At 41.7% G+C, this 26,218-nt stretch overlaps 1 protein-coding gene and 1 long non-coding RNA gene across 3 annotated transcripts; one reads left to right on the top strand and one right to left on the bottom strand.

Moving 5' to 3' along the window:
• Positions 1-216: 216 nt before the first annotated feature.
• LOC111654257 (disintegrin and metalloproteinase domain-containing protein 10) lies at positions 217-26,218 on the bottom strand. 2 transcript variants are annotated; one of them, XM_023405197.2, is made up of 15 exons: positions 25,952-26,218; positions 24,880-25,027; positions 24,558-24,676; positions 23,969-24,124; positions 18,545-18,630; positions 17,690-17,812; positions 15,076-15,168; positions 14,575-14,743; positions 9,898-10,061; positions 5,786-5,957; positions 5,455-5,599; positions 5,007-5,190; positions 3,672-3,771; positions 3,014-3,234; positions 217-953 (listed from the first exon to the last, which is right to left on the bottom strand). In XM_023405197.2, exons 1-15 carry the CDS (start codon positions 26,010-26,012, stop codon positions 849-851), a joined length of 2,046 nt encoding a protein of 681 aa, XP_023260965.1. In that variant the 5' UTR covers positions 26,013-26,218; the 3' UTR covers positions 217-848. The 2 variants fall into 2 exon arrangements, with proteins under 2 accessions (XP_023260965.1, XP_087029809.1); XM_087173683.1 differs by lacking the exon at positions 23,969-24,124.
• On the top strand, positions 17,883-20,656 carry LOC147819175 (uncharacterized). Its single transcript, XR_015437189.1, has 3 exons — positions 17,883-18,004; positions 19,002-19,068; positions 20,518-20,656. It is a non-coding gene; the product is annotated as an uncharacterized LOC147819175 (long non-coding RNA).

Below are 26,218 nucleotides of genomic sequence, written 5' to 3'. Positions count from 1 at the left end.
GTTCCTTCTGAGGTGAAATGTAGTTAAGTAGTAGTAGTAGTAGTAGTAGTAGTAGTAGTAGTAGTAGTAGTAGTAGTAGTAGTAGTAGTAGTAGTAGTAGAAGTAGTAGTAGACCAGGTACTTGGTAAAAAGCACAGAACCTGAGTAAATGTGCTGAAGTGACTTATAACCACTGCAAATCATAAATGGTAAACAATTGCTCATTGAGATGATAAATGTGTTTACTGTCGCTTTATTAACTTAAACATCAGAACCTTTTTCAGACAGCTGACAGCATTTAGACCCAAGGCCCTGTCAATCATCAGTTTCCACTTGGTATCTCATCTTCCTGTGACAATATTAAAATTGAAAGTGTCGCTGTGGTGGACAGCTGGATGTTCATCTAGGCTCAAATTAGCACTCAAGTTCAAACACAGCAGTAAGGACATCGCAGGCTAAATCCCACCAGCCTTTGTAGGGACAGATGGCCCTTTAAATCACTGTAGGTGCACTGCTACAGTATGTGGCTCCTCTGAGAGGGCTGATGGACCCACAGCAGCAGCAGCCATGTTTTCCACAACACATGCATCACGTTGTAGAACACACTTGCTGAAATGTAAACAGACAAGTCACACGAGGAAAAGAAATGACAGATGCATAATGACGTCGAAAGATATCAGTCAGTGAAAAATTGGCACCGAGCAGGTGTGTCCTCACGAGTCACCTGCAAACCACTCAACCACCCACTTGAGATGTGGACCAAAGTTGAAAAAAGGAATCTCCTGAATGTGGCCTTGACACTTCAAAACCCCTCATAATCTAAATGAATTTGTGCGTCATTGTGAGGATAGTTCCCAGAAGGTCAGAGGTTACTCCAGGTCAGCCGTATTGAGGGTGCGGCTGCAGAGGCAGATGGTGCAGCCCATCACTCCAGACAGAGTCAGGATAGCCAGCAGGATGGCCCACCAATGAGCCTGCAGAGACAGACAAATGAAAAAAAAGGTTTTTTGTGTTACTCCAGTTTGGATTACTGTTGGTTGACTGTATGTCTTAGCCAGATGTTTGGCAAGTTATTTAAGTGTTCCCCTTCACCCCGCTGAGTTAGCATCAGTGCTTCTTCCATTGACTGGAGGTGCAGCTGGAATTATTCACAAATGCAACCAATGACATTTAGATCATCGCTTGAGCTCTAAACATCTGTTTTCATTGAGTAATGTTGTAATACTAACAACCTGCACAATGTTTATTGAGTCAAATATGAGTAAATATTGCATTAAATGCACTGTCTTGAATGTCAAGACTTAAACATGGTCATTTCTATCAGAGTAGTTCACTGCTACTACTACCCACACACTGTACTTTTAAGACAATGTTAGGGCAGTTGGCAACAAGTTGAGTTTGAAAAAACATAAAAAAAAAATAAAAAAAACTATGGTGTAATGTTTTTGGTGTCATATTCTTGGTTGAACTTATGAACTTGCACTGAAAACCCACACTTTGTCACAGCCTGCTATGCCGATTTGTTACTCCCCACTCTGCCACACCTCCTAATCAGCTTCACTGTCTTCACCTGTTGCCCCCAGCTGCAGTCGAGCCCCAATCAGACCATTATATATACATCCCCGGTTCACTCGCTCTTTGCCAGATTGTTCTCAGCGTCAAGCTTAACTTTCCAGCGATTATCCCCGGACTGACTCCCTGTTTGCGACCCTGCTTGCCCCTGACCATCCTGCCTCGTCTCTGCCCCGGTGAACACCTTAGCCTTCTGTCCCCGACCACGAGTTCTGCCTGTGCGATTCCTGTTCCCCTTCTGCCCGTCCCTGTGGCTGTTGGACGTTTTCCAGCTACCTCGACGACATCTCCAGCCTGCTCCCTAACGCTCGGCACCGCCAGCCCCAGTCTTCGGGTCCAAGAGCTTTCCCCTGTGTGTGTGAGCGCAGTCACCTCGCTCCACTCACTGGACCCCGGGCTCTCCAGCCCCGGACCCCATCCTCGACTCCTCATACCCACCTGTGTGTGTTATCTTTGCTGGTATTTCAATAAAGGTCATTTGAAACTATCCATCTGTTTGGTTGTGCTGCATGTGGGTCCTATCACACCCCGTTACACACTTTTGCAATGTAGTAAATACTTGGTATGATGTAGTGCACTCCCATGTCCATTACTTGTTTAATTACTTGCATCTTTGGGGGACTACATCACTACGAAAGATTGACTGATTAGAAGGATCAGCCTACAGGATCAGTGTCGTCAGTAGTTTCATGCATAAGAGTCAGCGACACAGGTATGGAGAAAAAACACAATGAAGCGAAGGGTCAATTCTGCCTCCAGTGAAGTGGATGGCTGATCCTTGCAGCGCTCTTAAACCCAAATGGGCATTCCTGATTCTCCATGCTGTCGTGAGAAACTGAACCTCAAAGGCAGCTACAACTTAAACACTGAAGACAGCTGATCATCCTGACAGGAAGTTTAACAAACACAGTGAGCTGAGCCGAAGATGTGACCTCAGAAAAACATCTGCTGCTTCCTTACAAAGATGATTTCCTCAGTTATAACACGAGGTGAGGAATCATTTTTCAACCACATAATAGTAATGCTGAAACCTCTAATCTGACCTGATGACCAATAACCACTGATCAGGTCATTTGAGTCAGTGGGGCAGCTTGAGTAAATGTTACAATTTTTGTGTACATCAAATTATTACACTAAAGCAGGAAGCAACCATCTTCTAAAAAATCCGAAGTATTGCACATTAACTCTTCTTTTGAAAAAGTAAATTAAAAAGAAAGTAAAATATCTCATCTAAGTTTAAGATTAGACTTTGATTGGAGTCAGTCATTACAGTATTACTGTATTTTATATAATGGTGCTTTTTAAACTGAATGATAGGACACATGCCTGACTGTAGCAGTTCCCTGTAATTCCATTTAAGAATTAAGAAATCAATACTCTTCACCTTCATTGTGACATGCCCTCCACGGCCTAATGTCTGAATGCTGAATATGCTATCAGACTAATCATGGGAAACCTTCACCTTCATCCACTCTGCTACATCACTGAAGTCCTCAAATTGGAAAAAAGAGTTCTTCAGTCGTGCGATGGGGCCGTCTGCGTCCAGCAGGCGACACACGTGGAATTTATCGCAGTAACCTCGGTTTCCAGAGCACGGAGCCCCACCGACCAGCGGCATCGCTTTTCTCTGAAAGTGACGAGACAGCACGGAGGAGGTGGTGCTGGCACAAGTCTCAGGCTTATCTGCCGTAGACAGAGAGAAAAAGTAATTACAAAACAAAAGAATAAATATTTGTATTGAATGTGAAAATTTCTGTCAATGACACCCCCTGGTGGTAGTAGAATTTTTGTACAATTGTGTCTACTAAACGAAAGCACTTAATAATACAAAAGCTGTATTTAACCTCTTTAAAGCACTGATACCAGACTCCTGAATAAAAAGTTTGCCCACTCACATTTCTTGCTAAAATGTGATATTCAAATCTCCTTTACAAAACATGTTATTCCACCTACATGACCATCACATCAGACGGTGTCTCTTGTAGTGCTTATGACGTTGTCTAATGGAAAACAATAATGTATGTGGGTGACCTCTGTACAAATTGACCCAGGCTGTTTTGTTGGGCCACAAAGTGTAAACACATTCCTCGGTATTGGAGCACACATGGGCTCATGGTTACCGAGCTGCTGGCAGCACATGTGGCATTTCTCCTTCATGGAGTCTCCTGGACAGTCACACTGCTGCAGGCGATGCTTCACACACACAGACTCAGCACAGACCTGCAGAGAGAAGCGGAGGAAGAGAAGAGATGGACCTTCTGTAAATTATGTTGGTGCATTGCAGTATGTGAAATAATATACAAACAATATACATAAATGTACAAGATTTGTAGTTAAATCGTGTGGTGCTGAGCTCCAGTGCCGCTCAGATGTAGAGGTGCACATCAGGGTGTGTCAGTACGTCGTGACATCACAGTTGGGTGCAGTTACAGGTGCAATAAAACCACACCCAGGTGAAACAGACTTTAAACTCTGGACCAGCGACAGCAGTGAAACACTGCTCAAATTTATTTACCCGGGCTTTTGGGAATCTAGGGCAGTTTAATCTTGGGCAAACACACGGACAATCTGCATCACATATGTGGTTTTAGAAGTTGTGTTTTAGAAGTTCAAGCCTGTTTTCCTGTTTTCTATTCACTCATTTGATTCTCAGGACTTAAACATTAAGTCATTTGAAATAATTTAGCATTCATTTGGCTATTATAAACAAAACAACACCTTTATTTGCGGATCCGTTTCCTTAGATTTTTACATTCACACATCCCCAAAAAAGCCTTTCTCTAGTTCCATGTTCATGGATCAGGTGATGAGGAGTTAGCACACATAGCACCTCTGGAAAATAATATTACGTGATGAAGAAATATTCACAGCTGGAGTGAATTCCTCCCCAGAGGACAATTTATCATGTGTAGCTAATGAGGGCGTCACACACTATTGTCTTCTGGTATCACGGATCTTCTCAGTAATTCTGTGTTGTAATGCTGTTTTTGTTCACGAATAAAGTGGGTCGTGAATACGCTCACTGGATGGTGAATCTACTGGTAAATACCTGATTGTCAACTTCAGAATTTCACTTGAAGATAATACAGAATTAGTTTTGCAGAATAACGATAATAAGAAAACAGTCAGGAAATAGCCGATAGACGCACAGTTGCATGGCTTTTAAAATGGGTTCATATAGATAAAGCTGTTGGTATCCTCCTTTACATAAAGCTATTAGAAGACTTAGTGTGATATAACTAAAAGCTCCAGAACAGCATCCAAATGGACCTTACTGTGTGACTGTTTTGGCATCGGCTGTTTCCAAGTTCAAGAATGATCTGGAATGCAACATAGCTAATACATTTTTCTTTCAGGACCAGCTGTGCAACATCCCTGCACACTTTGCCTTGTTGTTGGGCAACAGAGTTGAACCATACTGTCACACTGTGGTGTAGTGGATGTGGTTGCCTCACCCCGTTCAGGCAGACGCGTGTGCCCTGACTGCAGACGGTAAAGTTTTCCTTGGCGCTTGGCTCGGGACAGAGCGGGGAAAGGCCTGAACACACACTCTCCCTCTGACAGTCAGTTTCCTCATCACAGGTCTGACTGGCCGGCTTAAACCCGCAATCATGACTGCAGCACAGGCCCTGACTCGGACTGATGGATGGATGAGTGAGAGGATGTCGTAAACATATAGTGAGGGCGACAGATACACATGAAAGCCACATATAAACAAAATAGAGACACACCTAGAAGATAGGATGTCAGAAAAAATTGTTCAGATGAAAGGTTGACACGGTCAACGGTTGACATTTAAAAAAAAAACCTTTCAAACTGAAAACAATGCCAATGTCTTATGATCACCTTTTATTACATTTTATGCACACTTTGATGGTGTGTTTACTTTTACGTATCCAGTACCTGCAGACTTTACCAGGCTTGAGGCGACACTGGACTCCTGCAGGCTCTTTAGCGCTGTAGCAGCAAGGGTCTGTGTCGTTGTGACCGACATCACACTCCTCATCTTTCTCTACAATCTGGTTTCCACAGATGGGCTGATTGCTGACTGGCCCGAAAAAAAAAAAAGAACAGACAAGCAGATAAGCATACACAAGTAAAGAAACACGAAGTGAAGACAAACTATAGGCCTAACTATGTACAATGAATAATGACAGTGTAAACATTTGCCCCATATCTGCACAACTCATCAGGCAACATGCAGGTGCACGTTGTCGTACGTTTTCCTCCTCACCCACAAAGCAGTCATCCTTCTTCAACTTAAGGATCTTGCTGATGTGCTTGATGCTGCAGTGGGAGAATTTTTCATTGTTTTCACGCACCTCATCTGTGGCGTGAGGGAACATCAGGTACCTGCCTTTACCACCAGAGGAACCAAGATTCCCGCAGTTAGAGCCCTCGTCGTGCTGAAACACAGACAAAATACTAGAAAATGAAAGTTCAAGTTTATATCTTTCTTGAGACATTATGCATGTTGACACTGAGTGAATAGAAATTGAAACAGCAGGGGGAAACAAATGATCTAACCCATGCTGAAACAGTTTGTTTTCCTCTTAACCACAGACGGTGGAATTAACTCCATTTGTTGCTGATATCAGTAGCCTGTTATAGGAAATCGCAGACTGTCAAAATGTATTCAGTAATGTCCACGGACAGTGGAAGATGGTGCCTGTAACAGCAGCTATATTACAGATCCTTTCTGACTTTTAAAGTTATATTTGTTATAGTTTCAAATCCAAAGTGGAGCCTCTCGACAGTCAAAAGCTTCCTCTGGAATCTGATGGCCCTGAAAGAGCAGAGGAATGTGGTGTTCCATGTGTGGGACATCAGGGACAGAACAAAGAGCTCCTCCAGCTTTACTCCGAGATACATTTGTGAAACATTCCCTTGAACGCCTCCTCCCTGCATGTCAGCATGTATATGATGGTGTGATGGTTTTATCAGTGGTATCAGTATCTTCTGGACGTCAAACTCACGGGTGAATCAAGAAACCAAAGCGTAGACTTGAAGTTAACATGGACACATGCAGAGAGAACATGTTCAGATGTGGGTGTTTCTGCATCTGTCCACGGTTAGTTTGATGGATGTGAATGAAGTGCTAATTTTATAGTGCTCACTGTGTTTGTCAATATCTTCGGTTCTGGGTTTGGCAGAACACTTCGCCACAGCTGTGCAGATGTTTTTGCAGTTTCTTAAGAACAGTATATCTATTTTACTATCTTTGTCATCTGTTAACTTGTGTCAAATTTTCAGCCACATCTTATAAAGCAACTTAGTCTTGAATTAGGTTTCCACTGTAATGTCGTGCTCTGCCATGTTGTGGTAACACAGCTAAAAACGAGCTGCACTGTTCACGAACACTGTACCTCCTTTACTGCTACAGTCAGACTGACAACAAAAATGGTGGGAAGCACTAAGAAAAGGAAGAATGAACGATTCTAATCCAACATAGTTTTTGTCAAATTCAGTGAATTTCTCTTCTTGGTCCACTAGCTGTCTGTTCTGTGTGTGCGCTGAAAGAAATCTGGTGTTGCAACACAGCTCTGGCTTTATACATTTGAAATAAACAAAGTGCAGACCAAGTCACACAACACTACTCCGACTAGTCAGCAATAGGGGGCATTGATGCTTGTGCACAGGACAAGGGAAAGAAGAAGAGAAGAGGGGAGGGGGAGCAAAATAGGTTAAATAACGGGAGCGTGATTATGGTGTATACTCCACAATTTAACCGTATTGTCAAGAATGATGGCAGAGGAACAGCCAAAGAGTAGACATCAGAGGAACAAAAATTTAAAAAAAGAAAAAAGAAAAAGCTTTCCAATGGTGGAGACTGCATGGTTGGACTGTGAAAGAACTTCAGCACTGGTCTTATCCACTGTGACAGGCCTGCAGCCTGAATGACAGGCACACAGGGAGGGCCACTCAAGAGACTGACGATGTGGGTAAAAACTTTAGAGATGTTTTGACGTTGCACTGGCCCACCGGGATTGTCCCGGTAGTCGTGATGGCCAGTCCAACTATGGTGGATAATCCCTGAGAGAAAGGCATGAAGACGGATGCAGAGGTTGCTCTGTTTAGTTAGTTAGTTAGTTAGTTTTGCTACGTTTCATAAAGCCACTAGGTCGCCCTTGTTTTGTGCTGTTTTCTCGATCTTGTGATAGCTGTCACAAACAATCTAAACAACTATTTCTTGCTAGTTTTTTACTCCATTGTTTGTGTTCACGTCGTTTGTTTCATGACATTTTATATTATAAGGTTTGTTTTGCTTCAGCTATGAGAGAGTATCCACCAAGACGCTGTGGATGAATTCCACCATTGTGTTGTTGCTGTGCCCTGGGACTGAGCTTCTAAAGGAGCACTGAAGGGAGGGGTGTATTTGTTTTGCTGTTGAGTTCAAATAACAACAGTCTCTCTCCAGAATTGCTTCCTCCACCTTTAATCGGCAGTTTTATTATTTAACTGTTTGTTTATTATTGTTTATCTGGTTCCGGTTACTCCCATGTGAGAATATGATGCTTTGATGCTATGATTGTAAACTGAACATTGTTAGATTTTGGACTGTTGGTCAGACAACTGAAGCCCGCCACCATACCTACCACAACTCTCAGGTGAAGCTATTCATGTGCTTTTTCCAACTTGTCTGGCTTGAAAACAATGTGACATGCCTTTTCACAGGCGCTTGGACACCAGGCCAGAGCAGGAGAACTCATGGTAGTTTAACTTATAAAAAGCCTGCGGGGTCTGACATAGCAGAACTAATCTGCTCAGGAACGCCTCAGAGGACTCTTTGGTCTGTGCAAGTGTGAATAACAGAAGCCAGGGTGAAAAGAGATGGAGAAGCACGGCTGGCGTTTTGCGCAGTGGGACAAAGGTTGCAGGTGTTTGCAGTTGTCACATATGGCGAGAGGTGCAGGCATTTGTGTGTACACATAAGCTGTGTGTTGATATGGTAGAAGTGGAGGATTTTTTATGGGCTAGCTTGTGAAAATATACCAGAGAATATCAGAGATCCTCCTGTTCCCTCATTTCAGATTACCCAGTGATAGTGAGTCAAGGGTTCATATCAAGCAAACCAGTCATTAAAGGCCAAGGCCTCCAATGCCCACATAAGTGAATCATTCACAGACACTTTGTTCTGGTGTAGTGCAAACAGCCATGTTTGGGAGAATATTCGAAGTAAGTCTAAAATCTGAATCACAGAGATTCATCATGTTGAATTATCATTCAGTACACAAACCCGCATGCTCTCGTGTAGGACTAACATGTTTGAACTCCTGGTCACTGAGGCCCTGGAGGGGATTTACAGTAAAACTGGGCAAAGTTTAACAGACATCTGAAATACTACACTCAGCTGAGCAAATGCACAAATCAGGTAGCAGATATTTCGCAATATTGTTATTATCTTTTTCTCTTTCATGATATTAATGTTGATGTGATTGGGTTGGTAGTTTAGTTATGTTTTTTCATTGTTGCTTGTTACTTCCCCTGTGCTGTATAAAAAGAGTACCAGGTGTTGACAATGTGTTTTTACAGTTTTTACTGTTTCCACCCTGATGAAGACTTTGTGGGGTTGAAATCGGGTGGTGTTTCAACCAATATGCCTGATTGAAGGCTTTTAATACATCTTGTCTCCTTCCTAAGAGTGTCAATGTCTCATTTACAGTTTCTTTCTGAACAAGTGATGTAAATAATTGTTTACATTCGTGAGTTGTTGCTTTTTCAAATAGACCATCTGTAATGACATATTGATTAGATCTTTTAGTTACTTGCCCCGCACTGCTTGTCTGCTGTATGACATTAAAAGATATTTTAAAGTTTTAAAGTAATACTTGTATTATAGTTATTTGAAGTTGAGTTATGTGAGGTTCTTTTACATAGTCAAATTATTACCTGCAGTAGATTCGGATCAGTGCAGTACTAGTTCAGAGAAGCTCCCGGACAAAAGATGAGCGATGTGCTGCTATGGACGGGGCCAGCCGCAAAAACATGTTTTAGCCACTTTAAAAAATGCGTTTAGCTACCAGAGTCCTACACACAAGCACACCTATGCTGCTACTCCAGGCCGCTTCTCTAAATTGGCAGCATGCCAATCTGAATCTACTATAGGTAATACATTGACCATGTATAAGCACCTCACACACCCCAAGGTCAAACCTGAACTATCCCTTTAAAACGGAGGTTTCCAATTTTGAAAGGATATAATATTTCAAATACCAGGTGCATGTCAGGGGAGACATTGTGTGCAGTGCATTGTTTGGTTTGGTTGTCTAAAAGTGGACTGAGTGGATTTCTGAGCATCAGGCAGATTAAGGTGAAGAGGGTGTTGCGTAAAGGATGGCGACTGACCGGAGATCCCAGGCTGTGGCCGAGTTCGTGAGCAAAGGTCAGCTGGACGAGTCGTGTAGGCAGGAACTGTCCGAAGTTCTGAATTGTGACCAGACCTGTGTTCAGGGTGGCGGTCTGGCCGTTACGCAGGGTGGTTTGTTTTGAACATATTCCTCCCCAGTTACCTGAATAACAAAGAGATGAGAGGATAAACATGGAGCTGGCAGGTTTGATGCTGCCAAGGATAAAATTCCTGTGAGGTCCTATATAGTAAATTACAAGTGAAATAAATAATTACTGAGTAAAATGTAAATGTGTTTAATAAGATGTTGTCCAGGTGAATAAAAGGTTAAAAAAGGTGGAAAGGTGGAAATACTCAGTCATAGCATTGACTGCTTACGGCTCATGATATGCTTTGAATTATATAAAAAATATCATATAGACAACGTTAAAAACTCTATTGTCATTGGAGGGGCTCTTTAATGATTGAATGACTTGGTCTTAAACACTGTGTGTGTGTTAGTATTACTGCTGCTGTTGCAACATGTTTCTCATGCGTTGCGATCTTCTGTCTCTTTTGCTATTCATTACTGTGTATGGGCAACCAATCCAAATTTACAATTATTAATTCCAACTATCTCTTTATGTAAAGAGCAAAGTCTAAGCATCATTTACTCTACTATTTTTGGTTTATGTAGTTTACCATCTATAGTTCAGAGCAGGTATTGCACAGCAAGAAGGTGGAAATATTACATCTTTTGAGCCTGAATGAGAAGTTGACAGCTCATGAATATGATGATCGCACATAAATCCTACTGCAACAAAAGTGTTGAAATGTAGACTCAACAGGCCCAATAAAAAAGAGAGCTGCAGACCTAATGAAAACATACCTACTTGTCACTTTGCAGGACAACATGGTTGCATAACTGACCGTGTGCTACTGGACATATCCTAAACCAACAATGTTTTCCTGAAGTGTTATCAACCTCTGAGGCCCCCGGGGACAGGGAGGTGCAGACAGACATGCCAGCAGACCTCCTCTAGCGTGCACAGACATTTGGCCTCCAATGGCCTCCATTGCCTTTGGGTTTATGTAATATTCCTGAAAGCCATTCCCACAATGACTAACACCTGGCCACATTCACATGGATGGGCGGCTGGGCTGTGACATCATCTTTCAGCAGACCAGCCAGACGACTAGTTCTACAGAAACCAGTCATATTGGTCAAACTGAGCACCTATGATATGGTTCTTTAGACTACTTGTAGATTAGAGTAACACACATGAGCTCTTCCCCCAGGACTTAAGTTTAACAAAACCATTCCTTAAATTTGTGACATTTCTTGATTCAAAACAAGATGCATGCAAAAAACAGCTAAATACTGAACCTAGAAGAATGATGACCTCCGATATCTTTAATGTAAGCCCAATAAATGTTTCAGTGCTCCGCCTTATCCATCATAATTTTCTCAGCAATCATTGCCACCACCATTTTAACGCAATCCGCTCCTGTGGGAGTAATTTCCATGCATCCATTCTGTCACTTCATTGGTTCCATCCATTTGTACACGTGTGTGTTTCAGATTGGAGGCCTCAGCAGTTCACATGCCTTTTATGTAACACCTCTTACACAATGTGGTCAGCAGCACCAACATTTTGGTGGGTGCATGTCTGTTCCATATATTCAGCGCCGTTTCAGAGAAATCTGAGTTCACAGGATGTCCCAGAGGACTGTGGGAACCAGTCGTGGGCATCTGGATCTCCCATTGGCATGTTTGTGTTACACAGTGGGCGTAAGTGTGACGTTCAGGAACGATGAGGGACAGTTAGAGGTCAAAAAACAAAAACAGAAGTGCCTCCTATCTCTGCTGTTGTAGAAACAATGAGGGTACTGTAAGGGTTAGGAGCAAAGACAACACTGTCACACTACCATCATATGTCAGGTGAAGGAGGCCGAGAGAGAAGATACAGTAACCTAAGACTATTTTATCCCTCTGTATTGATCTCATAAGATGGCTTGTGCCAGAAATGGGATGGCAAAGTGAGATTTTTAAGCTTTAGAGGAGAAGTTAGAACAAAATAAAAGCCATTGTCATTATTAATAGTACTCCTCACTACTAAAAACCAAAAGATATATCCACAAACTGCCAAGCAAGACTCCCCCGGCAGAATAATCAAGAATTCTGGATGCATTTCTCCAGCGTTCCCTGCTTTTGACCTAAAATGGCCCCCCTGATGGGCTATTCAAGGAGATGGGTTTCCTAGAAAGAGCATTACTTTGGAAGCCCGGCTGTGGTTTTTGGCAGTGCGAGCAGAGAGGAACTATGACTTTGACCCCTCCTCCTTCTCGTCTTCGCCACAGAAAGGAGCCGTAATGAAAGACTCCTATTATTGGCCCACTGGATAAACACGGTCTGGAGAAACAAACAGTCCTGTGGATCACTTGCACCCAATGCACACACACAAAGACAAACAGAAACAAGACACATACACACAATAACACCCACTTAAATATACATATTTGATCATATACTATCAATTAACATTGTAGACAAACATATAAAGGTACACACACATGCGCACACGCACACTCATGCACACACACCACACACAGACACCACACACACACGCACACACACACACACACACACATACACACACACACACACACACACACACACACACACACACACACACACAGTCAGTCTGCCTGACATTCAGAATAATTCTGTTGTTTCATGTTAATTCTCTTGTAATTATATTGACCTAAATTTGTGTATGTAGTTCATCAAACAGTATGACCTAAAAATTAAATGTTGACTGAAAATGTGTGAAAGTTAATTTCAAACTTCAAACTGCCATCATTAACATCTAATAACAAATTCAGTAGCATTACAGAGTTTCCCACAGGAAATATTTCATATCTTCATATCTCATGCAGACATGGTTTGTAATGTGAGTCCAAGGGGAGTTCTTAAGGGCAAAATGCACATCACTATTTTTAAGAAGAACAGAAAGAAAATAAAAAAAACATTTCCTACTGCTTTGAGCCAACAGAGGGTAAGGCTGAATAAAGGGCCAGATTTATATGCAAATCACTTAGGATTGTTCATTGAGGAGTTTACTCACGTTTTGCTTTTGGTCTTTCAAACCAAAACACTGCTTCTATAACAGGCCTGAAATGGAAGCTGTATAATTCCTGGAGCTGCGTGCCATAACATCAAGTGATCCAGGAAAACTAAGGTTGGCTTACATGCATTTGCACTGCATTTTCAACACATTGCTGCAAATCCTTAGAAGATGCCTCTTATGAACTGTGGTGCACATTTGCAGAAGAGTTTCACATTTTCTTAATGCATATTTGTTTTGTTTTTTTTATCGTCAGTGCAGTTGAATTCAATTCTGCACAATGCTTCACCCTGGATTCACCTCCTTCATGGGTCAAATAATTCACACTGATCTGGAAACTGTGAGTGTGTGTAGGAGTGTTTAATGTAGAGACTTGTGTCACAGATGAAGGCCAGGGAGTCCTGGGAGCCAGAGAAGGAGCTACGCTTTGACAGCTGCGATTCACACAGAGATTAACGCTGAGACACAAAGCAGGAAAACATTATTTCACTTTTCAAGTCTCATACTTTTTAACAAGGACAGACTGGTATCTTTTTCACATCTCTGTTTACCATGACATATGTTTTATGCATAGCCTTTTAGGTTTGTCTCTACTATTAAAGGTCTATATACTTTTAACTATAAATGTGCAGACATGAAGTGAGATTAATACTGTGGAACCATTAATCAGATGCCCGTATTCAAATGTCCATTCACTCCTAGAAAAAGAAAGAGCGCTATCTTTCGTAACAATGTTACAAATTTCTATTTTAAATGATAAATGAATGAAATAAATGAATACATTTTATTTAATTAAATCCATCTGTCTTTTCAGAGCTGTGTTTTTTTTTCTTGGTTTTTTGTCGTTGTTGAATCCAACTACACAACAGTTGTGTAGTTCATCAAAATAAAGGCTGAGTTCAAAGATGGGTGTGGTCCGACTCATTAGTACTGAGTACTCATGTAATAATGTAGAAATAACTACTACGTACTAACGGGTCAACATGTTGACGGGTGGCTGGAAGGATCCCATCGCAAGATAGTTGGAAATGCACTCATTTGCTTTGTTGCCAGTTAGCTTAGCTTAGCAAAAAAAATGGAAACAGGGGGAAACAACATGCCTGGCTAAAAATTCACCTACCAGCATTTCTAAACCAATTAACACATTATATTATGTTCTTTTAATCCGTCCAGCAAACAAAATGTAAAATTGTCAAGATGTGGTTTTACGGAAGGTTATGTGCTCACAAAGGTTGAGTCAACAAGTTAGACTGTGACAAAGACACATTGAAATCATACAAAGTAATTAAAGAACAAGCAAGCAGCTTAAGTGTCTCATCCTCGGTGCAAGAGTTATTTCATATAAATCCCCAGAGTGCAGCACTTAGACCCCAAATACAAGGCAACGTCAGCATTCCTACTTTACATGTTTTTTCAGTGTGGGGAAAACTAAACCACCTTTTTAAACCTAGGGTGCTGCAAGGCAACTGTGCAAACCACTGTGTACTGTGTATGTGTGTCATTTGTGTGAATCCATGCGTTTGAGTTGTGCAGGAGGCCTACACATGTGACGCAGCGAGAGTGACTCACCAGCCTTGCCCTCCCAGGCGAGCCCCAGCACTCCGCTGTAGTCTCTGTTAGTGAGCAGGTAGGACAGACAGAAGTTGCCCCAGTTTTTCTCAGAGTACAGACTCAACAGTGTCTCAGGCCCGATAAACAGAGGATTCAGAGGATCGTTTTTATCCTCCTCTGTCATCACCTGGAGAAAGCGAGGCACACAAGGATACAAAAAATTACACACACCCCCACAGCGCTGAGAAAGTAAGACTTATATTTCATTCATTTTGGGGGCTGAGAATCAGCCCTAGTTTGATTGTCACTGGTAGAAGAAGACATCTGAGCACCACCACTAATAATTATCTTAATCAGTGTCTTTCTCCAAAACCCTTCATTCCTGTTAACAAGGAGCTCACTGCGTGTTCGTGAATTAAGACGTGAATGAGTGACAGCCAGGATTAGTGGTTGTATGGAGTTATCAGTGACCTGCATCTGGGACAATCGTGTCATTGTTTGGGTGCAGAAGGATCTTACACTGAGGGATTTGACTCTGAAGTTGATCAGCTTGATTCCATCAAACTCCACCTTGTCGTAGATGTCATTCACAGCTTGGATGTAGGAGCTCACCTGAGAAAGATATGGGTTCATGTGAGAAAACAGTCGGATATATCGTCAGTAACAGTGTTTCTGGCTCTGGGGGGCTGAGGTTGACAACACAGAGCAACACGATGACTGCCAGACCAGTTTGACAATCACAAAACAGAATTTCACAGTAGATTTATCATTTTATACTTTTGAGTCTATACTTTACTCTCGTTGAACTGCTAATGCTGTTGTGCCAAAACATCTTTGAACATGCCTTGCTCATGATTCATAACACCACCATGTCGGGTAATCTGTAAAGCAACGTTATCCATTGAGTGTTTCCATAGTGGGTGGCACAGCCCCTCGCACATTCAGAGAGACACGTGCAACCCAGTCACATGCGAAGGCCTCAGAGGAGATGAACATACAGGACCCTGCTGGGAAATTTCCACAGACGTAAAAATATATACCTTGGACTTACGAGTCCCTAAAACCAGGTCAGCAGTGACTGACACCAGCATTTTGTCTATTTACACTCAAAGATCGCATCACGGCATCACTTACACCATATTTTCTCACCCAGTGCAACAAAGGTCTGGCACTGAACCAGGGACAACAGCAAGTGTGTGTGTTTGTGGTGGAAAGAATCTGAGGCGAGTGAGAGTAGGTGATGAGAGGACGGACAGCAGGAGGAGAGCTGGAGAGAATAACAGAGTGGCCGCAGAAATCAGCTAAGGACAGACTTACTCACTCACTGACTGACCTTGCTTTGACCAGTAAAAAATTTAATCAAAAAAACACAGATGTGAAACAGATTTCACGACAGAAAACACAGAAACCAAACTGAACCTGGCTCAGATCATGAGAGCATGAATCTGACATAATTAGATAAGATAAAACATCTGTGCACTTATAATTTCATTTCAGATATGGAATGCAGTGACAAACAGCTCCTCGGGTTTAATTTAGAGGAAGTTAAACGGGTAATTATATTAATGTTGCTTCACTGGATTCTCATATCAGTATGTGGCTAAACTCAATATCAGCAGAGCATCTCATGTGACCTCTAAGCCCAATTACAAAAGCTCTGCTCAGACAGAGAAACTTCAACACAGACAGATACTTCAATCACTGCCATGACTCTTATTGCACTGACGCAATACAAGCATGCCAGCAGGCAGGCAGCCTTCACCACGGGTCAGCTAATACTAAAACCAGGATCAATATACACTAAAAACAACTGAAAAATTATTTGATTTAGTCAATTAACTCAACAGAACATTCCTCTGAAAATTGCATGAGTAGTGAAGCTCAGAGACTTCTGCAGTAATTTTGCGGCTCTAATAAGGTCAAGGGTCAAGAGTGCAGGACAAAGGGTTAGAATCTTTTTGACATTTTAAATGTCATAAGCCACTTCAAAGCCCACAGAGTGTATTAAATACCAGAGGGAGGTCGCTAAATCTTCAATAAGGGCTGTGTTATTTAAATTTCGTACAAAACTTCTACCAGTCTTTATCAGTCTGTAAGCTTCAGCTTGGCCTTAGCTTGACAGTTTTATAGCTGCTGCTTCACACTGGGCAGAAGGGAAGGAACAGGAGGTGCTGGTGGCTCTGTGCCAGGTCTTTACACCTGGCACAAAGCTTCATTTTGCCAAATCTCTGCACTTCATGTGCCACCATCGGAGAATAAGAAGATTCTCAACCTTCTCTCAGCTCCTGCCATGACAGCTGTGTACATCTGTGCAGGGCCTGCATTTGGCCCTTTATTCAGCCCTGCAGCAGCAACAGCTTAGTCCTTTATATAGTATTATATATATATATATACATTTCTTAATGGTAAATAATTCACCCTGTGTGCCTACCGAATTTAAAAATGATGATGTTGGATGCAAACATATTGTTTGTTGTTTCTCTCTTTTCCCTTAATTTCCTAAAGTTTACTTTTAGTCTTTAAGTCTTTGTATAGTTTTTTTATTTAAATATAAATACAGATTTTATATCTAATAAACCATTCGGTTGACAGCATTAAAAAGTTGTTTTGGAGCAGTGCCAGGTTTGCTGTGTACCTACCAATGTTGAGCCCAAACCTTGGAATTACATCAAATAACCTTTGATTGCAGCACCATGTACCCTGAATCCAGGACACTAGATTCAGGGACAGGTTTGCAAACAAAGCATGTACTGCTCAACTAACACCTGAGGAAATCCTGCTGTGTTCTGATGCTCCTGTTGGATTTTCCATTACACTAGAAGGGCTCTGGTGTACGCTGCGTTCTTTGAGGCCTTGATACCAGCTCAGGTATCAGCAGCATCTAAGTGCCGCACTCTGGAGGGGGTGACACATGTGCTTGAACCGTTTCTTCGTGTCAAGAAAGAATCTGAACTTTAAAGCTCAGTGAAGTTATGTTTTTAGCAAAAACACACACAAGCAGTACATTTTTTTATAGCATCAATCCTGAAATTAAAAATGAAATCCTGGTTAAAGTGTGCATCACATTTGAAATATCCTGTTTAGTCAAAGTATCTCGTCAATCCGAGATAGATGTTGTTTGAAGACTTATCACCTGAGCCACAACAGCTTCCACAGACTTGAACCTCTTGAAGTAGAGGTGGTCAACATGGAGGTGGAGCAGGCAGCTGGTCTTTGACTCATCAACTGTCCTCCTGGACCGGCTCGCTGCTGCCTCCTGTGGATGAAAATTGCAGGGACATGAAGAAGGAGTATGTATGAGAACATATGTTGATACAGTGCTGATACGTGTGTCCCAGCAGGAGAGGAGGGACTGTAGTGATAGGAACACAACTTGGACGCGCCACTGGGAACAACATCTGTTCAGCCCATTTTATGACCAAACAGTGGAAATGATCTTCACTGGCAGGTATGTAGTTAAAAATGGACCCATACCAATGTCCACATATACACTTTGGACAACAATGGACATAGGGACCACCACCTAGTTGGTCAAAAGTTAACAACAAATAGGGCACCCAAGGGAGAGATTATCTAAATAGAATTGGCAGATGTTTATTTCATCATACCGGTTTTTTAAATTTCTTTATAAAAAAAACACTCAAGGTCGTCGCCAATATAGGTTTGGCCTATAAATACCCCGCTATGTTCTTTGTATTTTACACATTGTTCTGTTAGTGTCCTTACATCCGTGTAATTTGCTGTTGGTGACTCATCAAGGTAATAATAATAAATAAAAATATGTGACTGAATGAATGAGGGCCCTCATAAATTAGGTCACTGACAAAAGATGAACCAGACACTTTGGCGGATTCCCTCCAAAAAAAAATAAGTTAATTGGCTGTAAATGGTTTTGCAGAGGAGGAACTGGAGGCGATTTTGAAGGCAAGGAAAGAAAAAAAAACAAAAAGTATGTCTGTTCACTGAGGTGATGTCTGGACTGTCCTACCTCTTTGGGTCTGAGGCTTTGGGCGAGGACGTTTAAATGTTCTGCACCACAGAATCCATCAGGACCAGGTCTCATGCGTGGCAGGACTGCATAAAAACAAACACAGACACTTCAAATACGCACATGTACTTTCAGAATATTTCATTGACTCTGTCTTTCATTGAGTGAAACACACACACAGCCAAGTAAACAATGCCATAATGACGCATCTGAATGTGGGCGTATGCGTTCCAGATAATACAATGAATAAATAATTGCACAAAGAACAAACATGAAGTTCGGTTCAACCCACTACTCTTCCTTTTTTTGGAGCAAACAAGATATTGTGAAAGATAAGCTCACAAATAAACAAACCTGTAATGTGGACCAGGGCCACAGTTTGATCTTTGGAAAATGACTTGTTTGTTTGTGCTGAAATGATTATTGTAAACGCGTTGTACCGTGTGTGTTTAACCAGGGACACTGATCAGGGAGAACATACTGAATGATTCAAGAGCTGGACAGGAGGACCTGAATAGTGCAAGGTACAATAGAAATTCTCACTATCAAGGTCCTGACGAAGCAGTTTCCTGACAGCTAGAATTTCAAGAAGCACCTTTGTGCTTTGGTAAAATGTGGGACATGTTTGGCAAACAGATCCATTATCAGAGAGGAAAGTATTTGTGTAATAGTTGACCACTACATTATGGAGTATGTTTGCTGTGTTTCATTCAGATGTTTTCTGATTATCTTTCCTGACATTTCAAGGTATAAATCTCCAAGTCTGAAACAAAGTAAAGTTTTTTTTGCTTATGGTATTGTCAGGATTTTAAATACAAATTTTCATGTTACCTCTTCTATACCAACTCTTCCTATACAGCCTTTTTAAGGATAAACGAATCCAATTAGTCTTCACAGAGCGAAAATGAGTTCTTGTTTAAGGCTTTTTGCAGCCTGGCAGATTGTGGAAGTGAAGGCATCAAACAGAAAGCTTAAGTTAAATGTAGTATTTTATGTAGAAAGTTACACAACTTTGTCTGTCTTTTCCCTGCAGTTTCAAACACTTGTCTCACATTAAAAAGTACACTTTACATTTCTTATACAGAGCAATATAAAACAATAAGTGCAGAAGACATTCGAACTCAACTCCTTAGTGACTGGTACGTCAAGCAACTAGCATGGGCAGAAGCACACTCACATTCTCAGACACTTTATAAATAGAGGACCCACATTTGGAAATTAGCGCAGTGGTCTGGAGTGGGAGCCATGGGGCGGCCTGTGGAAAATGCTGTGATAACTGGTGGTTTGATTTCCCTAAAACAACATCATCGTCCGCGATTTTGCAACACCTCTGGGACAGCTGCCTCGTTCAGACTGATGCAATAATGATAGGATTGCAGTCACAGGGAGGCATTTCATTAGGATAAACTGGCCCATCGTGTTGCATTGGAAAAGCCAGAGAATTCCACAAAAATGCAAAAAGCCAAAGGACTTCATTGCAACAGAGTATATCAGGTTTATGGTGAGGGACTCTGTGGGAAATATGGGGTAACCAATGTAAATGTAATGTAAAATACGCTGCTGGAAACGTTTCATAACCGTGCAAAATATTCAAAACAATAGGTTTAGCTGGAAGCATGTAGAACGCCTGTGGTTATAAGGCCGATATAAAGAAAACAAACTCTTCCATTAATGTAGAGAAAAAATGTCTTTAAATTCCACAGTTACAGTTCAGTCACATGCCATAATAATCACTTTCACATGTTTGCAGTAATGAAAGAGTGACAGAATCAGGCAATGTTTTGCCAGTTAACTGTTGACCCATAAGAACTTAAAGACATAATGCAAAGTGTGTGTGTGTATGTATGTGTGTGTGTGTGTGTGTGTGTATGTGTGTGTGTGCGCGTGCGTGTGTGTGTGTGTGTGTGTGTGTGTGTGTGTGTGTGTGTGTGTGTGTGTGTTTGTGTGCGTGTAAAACACTGTCACCAGTACAGCATCTCCCTGCATCAGACATGAGTCTACAGAGAGAGAGAGAGAGAGACAACACATGATTGGATCACACCATGCTACGAAAGTCCTCCAGCCAATCACAAACCTGCAATTCAGTCCATACATGGCATGAGTAGGGGTGGACTGTGCGGGGGTGGAGGTGGATGTGGAGGCCTAAATGCCGGGCGTCGACCCACTGACGGAATTATTTCCAGCCCTTTCTACTTGCCCATGTTCTTTCTTTCTCTCTCTCTCTCTCTCTCTCTCTCTCCTTTCCAAAGAGTGTCACCCTCTGTTGATCATACTGTAGGAGATAAATGTTTCTGACCTGTGTTGCCAAAGTTGGAGAAAGAAATTATTATTTATTCCATCTTTTTCCAATTTAAATAAGAGAAGAAAATGTCAGTAAGTGAACTGAATCCCGTCTATGCATGAGGCTCTTTGACAGTTACAAACTGCTGTACGATAAGTGCAAGAAAATAAAAGGATTTTCCCAAATGAAATATCAGAAATCACATTCCCAGCAGCTGTTGGATACTAGTTTTTACTGCTAAGATTAATGTAGAAAATGTATGCCAGAGCCTCAAGTCTCATTCCAGCACAAAGCTTTGAGCATATAACAGTTATGACTGGACACCACACTATAAAATCAGACACTCACACATTAACATTACATTTTCAATCTCATGCTTTTGCACTTTACTTCTATCACAATAGTTGGGGAGTTTGGTGTCTAGGGGGAAGACCCAACATTAGCTAAAAAAAAGGCATTGACTGTTGACATGCCCATCTTTAAGCTGGGATGTGTGTGCTTTAACGGGACAACTTTTTTGCGTTGAAGCTGCTGCCTCATGAATGACCCTCTGGTCAGGCCAAGTGCACTCCAAGCACCCTTGTAGTTGGCCCAGGTGCTGCTGTGGTTGGTTTAAGTGCCCTCAAGTGCCCCCTTGGTTTGTTCAAGAGCAAATTAACCCTAAATCTAAACATTAAGCTAAACTCTCCGTGCCAGTGTGTGCACACCACTACTCAAGAATATATGGAAATTGCTCTGATGAAATCTCTGATCTACCAGAGGGTCAATGGTCTTTCTAACCACAAGGCCCCAGGGTTGTTAAAAACAACACGATTCACACATTTGGTGGGAGATTTTCTGTCTCCAGTGGTCCTGATATCCCCTAATCAACCTGCAACCTCCCCATTTACATAATTTATGAAACCTCCATAGTGCTCATGCTGCTATACTGATAGTGTTTGTGGAAAACATGAAAGCCCTGTTGTCTTACAAGTATATTTCCATACATGATTTTCTTTATATGATTGTCAGGAGGTGTAACAGCTGTTTCTTCAGCTGTAATGCTAAACAACAGATAACCTCAAGATATCGGTGCAATTCCGAGAGTTCAGCCAGTGTTCACTCGAGATATTTGTCATATGTGGCAACAAATATCATGAAGAAATAGATGTTTGAAGAATATTTTGCATGATTGTTAAACTGAGGATTTGAAATATTCATATAAGTGTGAAATCTAAATGAAAGCTCCAGTGAATCTTTCAGAGAGACGGACTCTACAAATGTAGAAGGAAAATATAAAGGGATCTACACAACTTCACTGACTGTAAGTTCAGTTTGAGAAAGCAATTATTACACAAACAGTTAAACATTCCCAGAGATATTTAAAGTATGTTTATCACTCTTGATTTCGCTCAAGGAAGTGTGAGGTTAATAGTTACCCTTTTATAGATATGTGAAACTTCAAAGAGAAGGTCACATGAACTAGGGTGTAACTTAGCTGTAGGTACACACGTACACACATGCGCGCGCACGCAAGCACGCACACACACACACACACACACACACACACCTATTGATCATAATAAATCATGACTATTTTTAAAAGTAACATCCTTAAATTGACGACTGACAGTCAGTGATAGAAACACGTTACACAACAAACCTGTTTTGACAAACTTCACAGAAAACAGACATTTGGGAAAAACACGACAAAGGCTGCAGATGTTCAAAACATTAGCAAACGTGTATCTGCCTTGTTGTTGTATACACATTATACAGGGATACAGTTCAACTCATCTTTTCAGTTTTTGTTTGTTTTGAGCATCACCTGTTTCGGTTATTAATGGCTACCCAGGCCGTGCCTTGTGTCCCAGATCTGATAGACGCCTTGACATCCTCCATCCCAGGGAACAGAGGGTTCCTCATTCAACTTTAGTAGCATTTGAGACGACAACCACAGGAAGTGGAAATACACACAGGAGTTATGTCAGCCCCTCATGTCTTAATTTACCACTTTGTATGGAGGCATTGATTGTTTATGGAACTATCATGTGCCAGATCTCTCACAGTTTCCTGCAGATATGCTGGCCTGTGAAAGAAAGAACAGGATGTTGTCAGCTGCAACGTTACTCGATTTGTGAAAGGGGTTGAAAGAATGGCGGGAGGCGTGAGGAGGAAGGCAGCCAGGGGCAGAAGGCAGGGGGTGTGTGTGTGTGTGGGGGTGGTCTGGCACGTTTTGCACTATATTTCCAGGAAACGCTTTCTTGGAAATAATCTTATACTGATGCATGGTTGTCTACAGAGCCAGGGAAAAAGACACAGCTACACATGCACACACATATTGACACACACACAAAACATTTTGACAGAACTCAGTGACGACTGCCATCTGGCCAAATCATAAACTGATATAATTTGAAGCCAACTTGGAGTTCATTTTGATCCGTTGTCATGGAAACCGTCTCTATGGCCTTCAAACTCTGCAAGATCCTATACATGGTCCTGTTCTCTTTTTCTCTTTTCCTCTTTCCCTTTAGAAATTCATATCCTTGTACATATCCTCCTCCTGTTCGTCATCTTCATACTTTCCTCCTTACTTTAGCCCCCCACCCGCTCATTTATCCTCCTCCTCCTCCTCTTTCAAAAGTCACCCCATCTTCGGCCTATCTCTTCTTTGGCTAGTGCTCTGGGTGGATCCGCCTCAGAGCTCTAAATAGGCTCTGCTGTTACATTATAACTGACCTACAAGTTAAGGGCACGGCTGTTTCATTGACCCCTAGTGACCTTAGTTTATGCTAGAGCTGGGATCTGCAGATACTGTAATGTATAAGAAAGAGCAATAAGGAATAGTAACCGGGGAGAAATGCATTTTGCTGTAGTTGTTTGTCTTTCTGTGAGACTGCAGGGCCCTGAATAAGACCTTTAAGTGAGATCTACTGTTACATGGCATTTCTTTTTGTGCTCTTGACATCATCACCAAATGGCCAGAAAAGCAGTTGAGGTTTTGGGGTGACGTTAGAAGAATTTCAGATCGCAGATGCACAAGGTTCAGAGTTTTTGTCTGTTACTGCAGAGGCAAAAGCAGCTTGAATTTTTGTGCTGAGACAACACTTTTGGAAAACCTTTTTTTTTTTCATGCAGTGGAAAAATGAAGGAAGTCTTACTCATGTCGTCTTCATGGTAGATTATAGAGTGGTGGTTTGTTTGGCTGCTGTTGTATCTATGGACTGACTCTATGTGATAAGTCCCATTGTCTGTGTGGATGGTTCCCTCAAATTGACCCTGTAACACAGAGCCATGGCAGGCTGAACCGTGTTCACCTGCAATAACAGGTCAAGAGAGATGTCAGGGTCAGAGAGGGGGGAAATGAGCAGAGACAGGAGATTGTGGAGGAGAGACAGACAGAGTAAATAAATAAGATACTGAGAAAAATGTAAAGATTAGAGGCCATGCTCAGACTTCACAGATATATGAGGGGAGGTATGAAGCAGGAGAATCAAAGCAATAAACTCTCTCATTTAATCCACTCCCTTCATTAAGTTTTGCTTTGTTCCTCAGATTTCAATAAATCATGCCACAAACAGATGTTTATACAAATGTTTTATCCAGATGTTTTATCCAAACCATAGCAATTACAAATGACTCTTGAAGTTATGTGATTAATCACTTTGATTACAGTAAAGTCATTTAGATTTTCCTCTGAATTTAACTAAATTTAGGAGATCTGTTCCTAGGTTTCATTGTCATACCCACCTTCTAATATTCCTGAATATATGTGGGAGAGGTCAGCTGATGTGGAACCATTTTCACTAACCACCATGAAAGTTTGGGAAAATGCTGCTGCATTTCGTCTCAAACGCAGACGGAAAGTTCTGAAGGGAAACAAAAGCACAAACAGCTGTGGCCAAAGCTTTGTACCGTTGTGAAAGGTATGCAGATCTATCAACAGTGGGTAAATATGTGGACTAATCACGGTTGACATGTGTTTTTGGGTTAGGAACAGATACAAAGACTCTGCACAAACAGAACCATGCTTTTGAGTGCAATGCTTCCCAAGATGGAAATGCGACGTTACCTGTGAAAAGCAGTAAAATCCAGCTGCAGCGTATGTTCCTGAGGTTGCGTGGCTCTTCTGACTCTCAAGTGCATCTTGTGAAGATCCTCCCTGTCATATGACAAGCCCTCATAATGCTTTATATATGGACTGATGTCACCCACAGCTCCTGATAAAAAAGGACAAAGGCTACATTTTTAAACAGCATTATTGATTTTTATTCTATGATAGAGTAAAGATTTCTCTATGCTTTAATCTTCTGGTTACTCTGTTACTCTGTGAATATATTATTTTGTCGTTTGAGTTAGTTACATCACTCAAACAGCAGTGGCTGCAATGATAATAAATGGCATCATTTCATGGAACTTCCCATTTCACAGGGACAGCAGACAAGAGCCCACTCTCACCTTTTATGGTTATTGTCTTCAGTGCAACATTTGATGCATCATGCAATTAGTCATAAAATGAGTCTTTACGCCAAACAAGCTATTGTGTTTGCTTCGGCAAATTTACAACACATGATTCAATGTGTTGCCGAGTTACTTATAACTATTTTTAACTTTATTTTGACCATATCTTGAAAACAAATGGTCAGCAAAGGCTACAAAAAGCTGAGCAAACCCGGTAAAACCATTCATTACTGTACAGAGAAAGCTTTGGAAAAAGCATGCACTCTCATGTTCAAGGTGTCATTACTTTCTCACTGTTGCCCCTCCTGAGTGAATCACACATACTTTAGCCCTTAATAAACAGTTGTACCCCATTAATCACAACACTAGTAAGCCAAGCACTCAGGCTACGTCAATGGCAGAGTTTGCTTGAGGGCTCCTGTTTGCAGCATTGCTGAGAGGACAGGTTGAAACATGCTCGAGCGGAGAGGAGGCCAGTCCACCACAGCAGCGGAAAACTGCATATTCATACACACACACACATCGACATGGTGTGACCCAGACAGAGAGAGTGACACCTACATACACACACACATATGCAGCTATACAACCACAAATAACACCACAAGCTTATTTAGGGTGCAGTGCGAGGACAAACCTCCATATACACAAACACTGATCTGCACATTCCACCACCACACTACCTGTAATCCATTCACGGCAGTCGATCAACACCAACAGCAGCCAGTAGCGTTGAACCCCCATGATCTCCTCATTGGTGGGTTTTTTTTTGTTGTTCTTCACCCTTCACAGTTTTATCTTTCTCCTCCTTCACTCACTTCTGTCTCTCTTTTTCATCCCTTTTCTCTTTACCTCTCTCTTCAATAGTCTCGTACCTGTGGTCCCGCACTGGAATGTCACTGATTAGGAAGTTCAAGCCAGAACTCGGCACGGAGACGTGAACACTGACA

Source organism: Seriola lalandi, unplaced genomic scaffold (assembly GCF_002814215.2).
Source record: "Seriola lalandi dorsalis isolate HSWRI2012SDOR001 ecotype SW California unplaced genomic scaffold, Sedor1 jcf7180002054267, whole genome shotgun sequence".
Taxonomy (NCBI): domain Eukaryota; kingdom Metazoa; phylum Chordata; class Actinopteri; order Carangiformes; family Carangidae; genus Seriola; species Seriola lalandi.
This window is presented reverse-complemented; position numbering and strand designations above follow the sequence as displayed.

Excerpts from the sequence above, each read along its gene's own strand:
- LOC111654257 (XM_023405197.2), bottom strand. The coding sequence starts at position 26,012 with ATGGGGGTTCAACGCTACTGGCTGCTGTTGGTGTTGATCGACTGCCGT. Across the intron at positions 14,744-15,075 it reads TCAGAGTCAAATCCCTCAGT|GTGATGACAGAGGAGGATAA; the intron begins GTAAGATCCTTC and ends CGCTTTCTCCAG. Across the intron at positions 5,958-9,897 it reads GCCACAGCCTGGGATCTCCG|CACGACGAGGGCTCTAACTG; the intron begins GTCAGTCGCCAT and ends TCTGTGTTTCAG.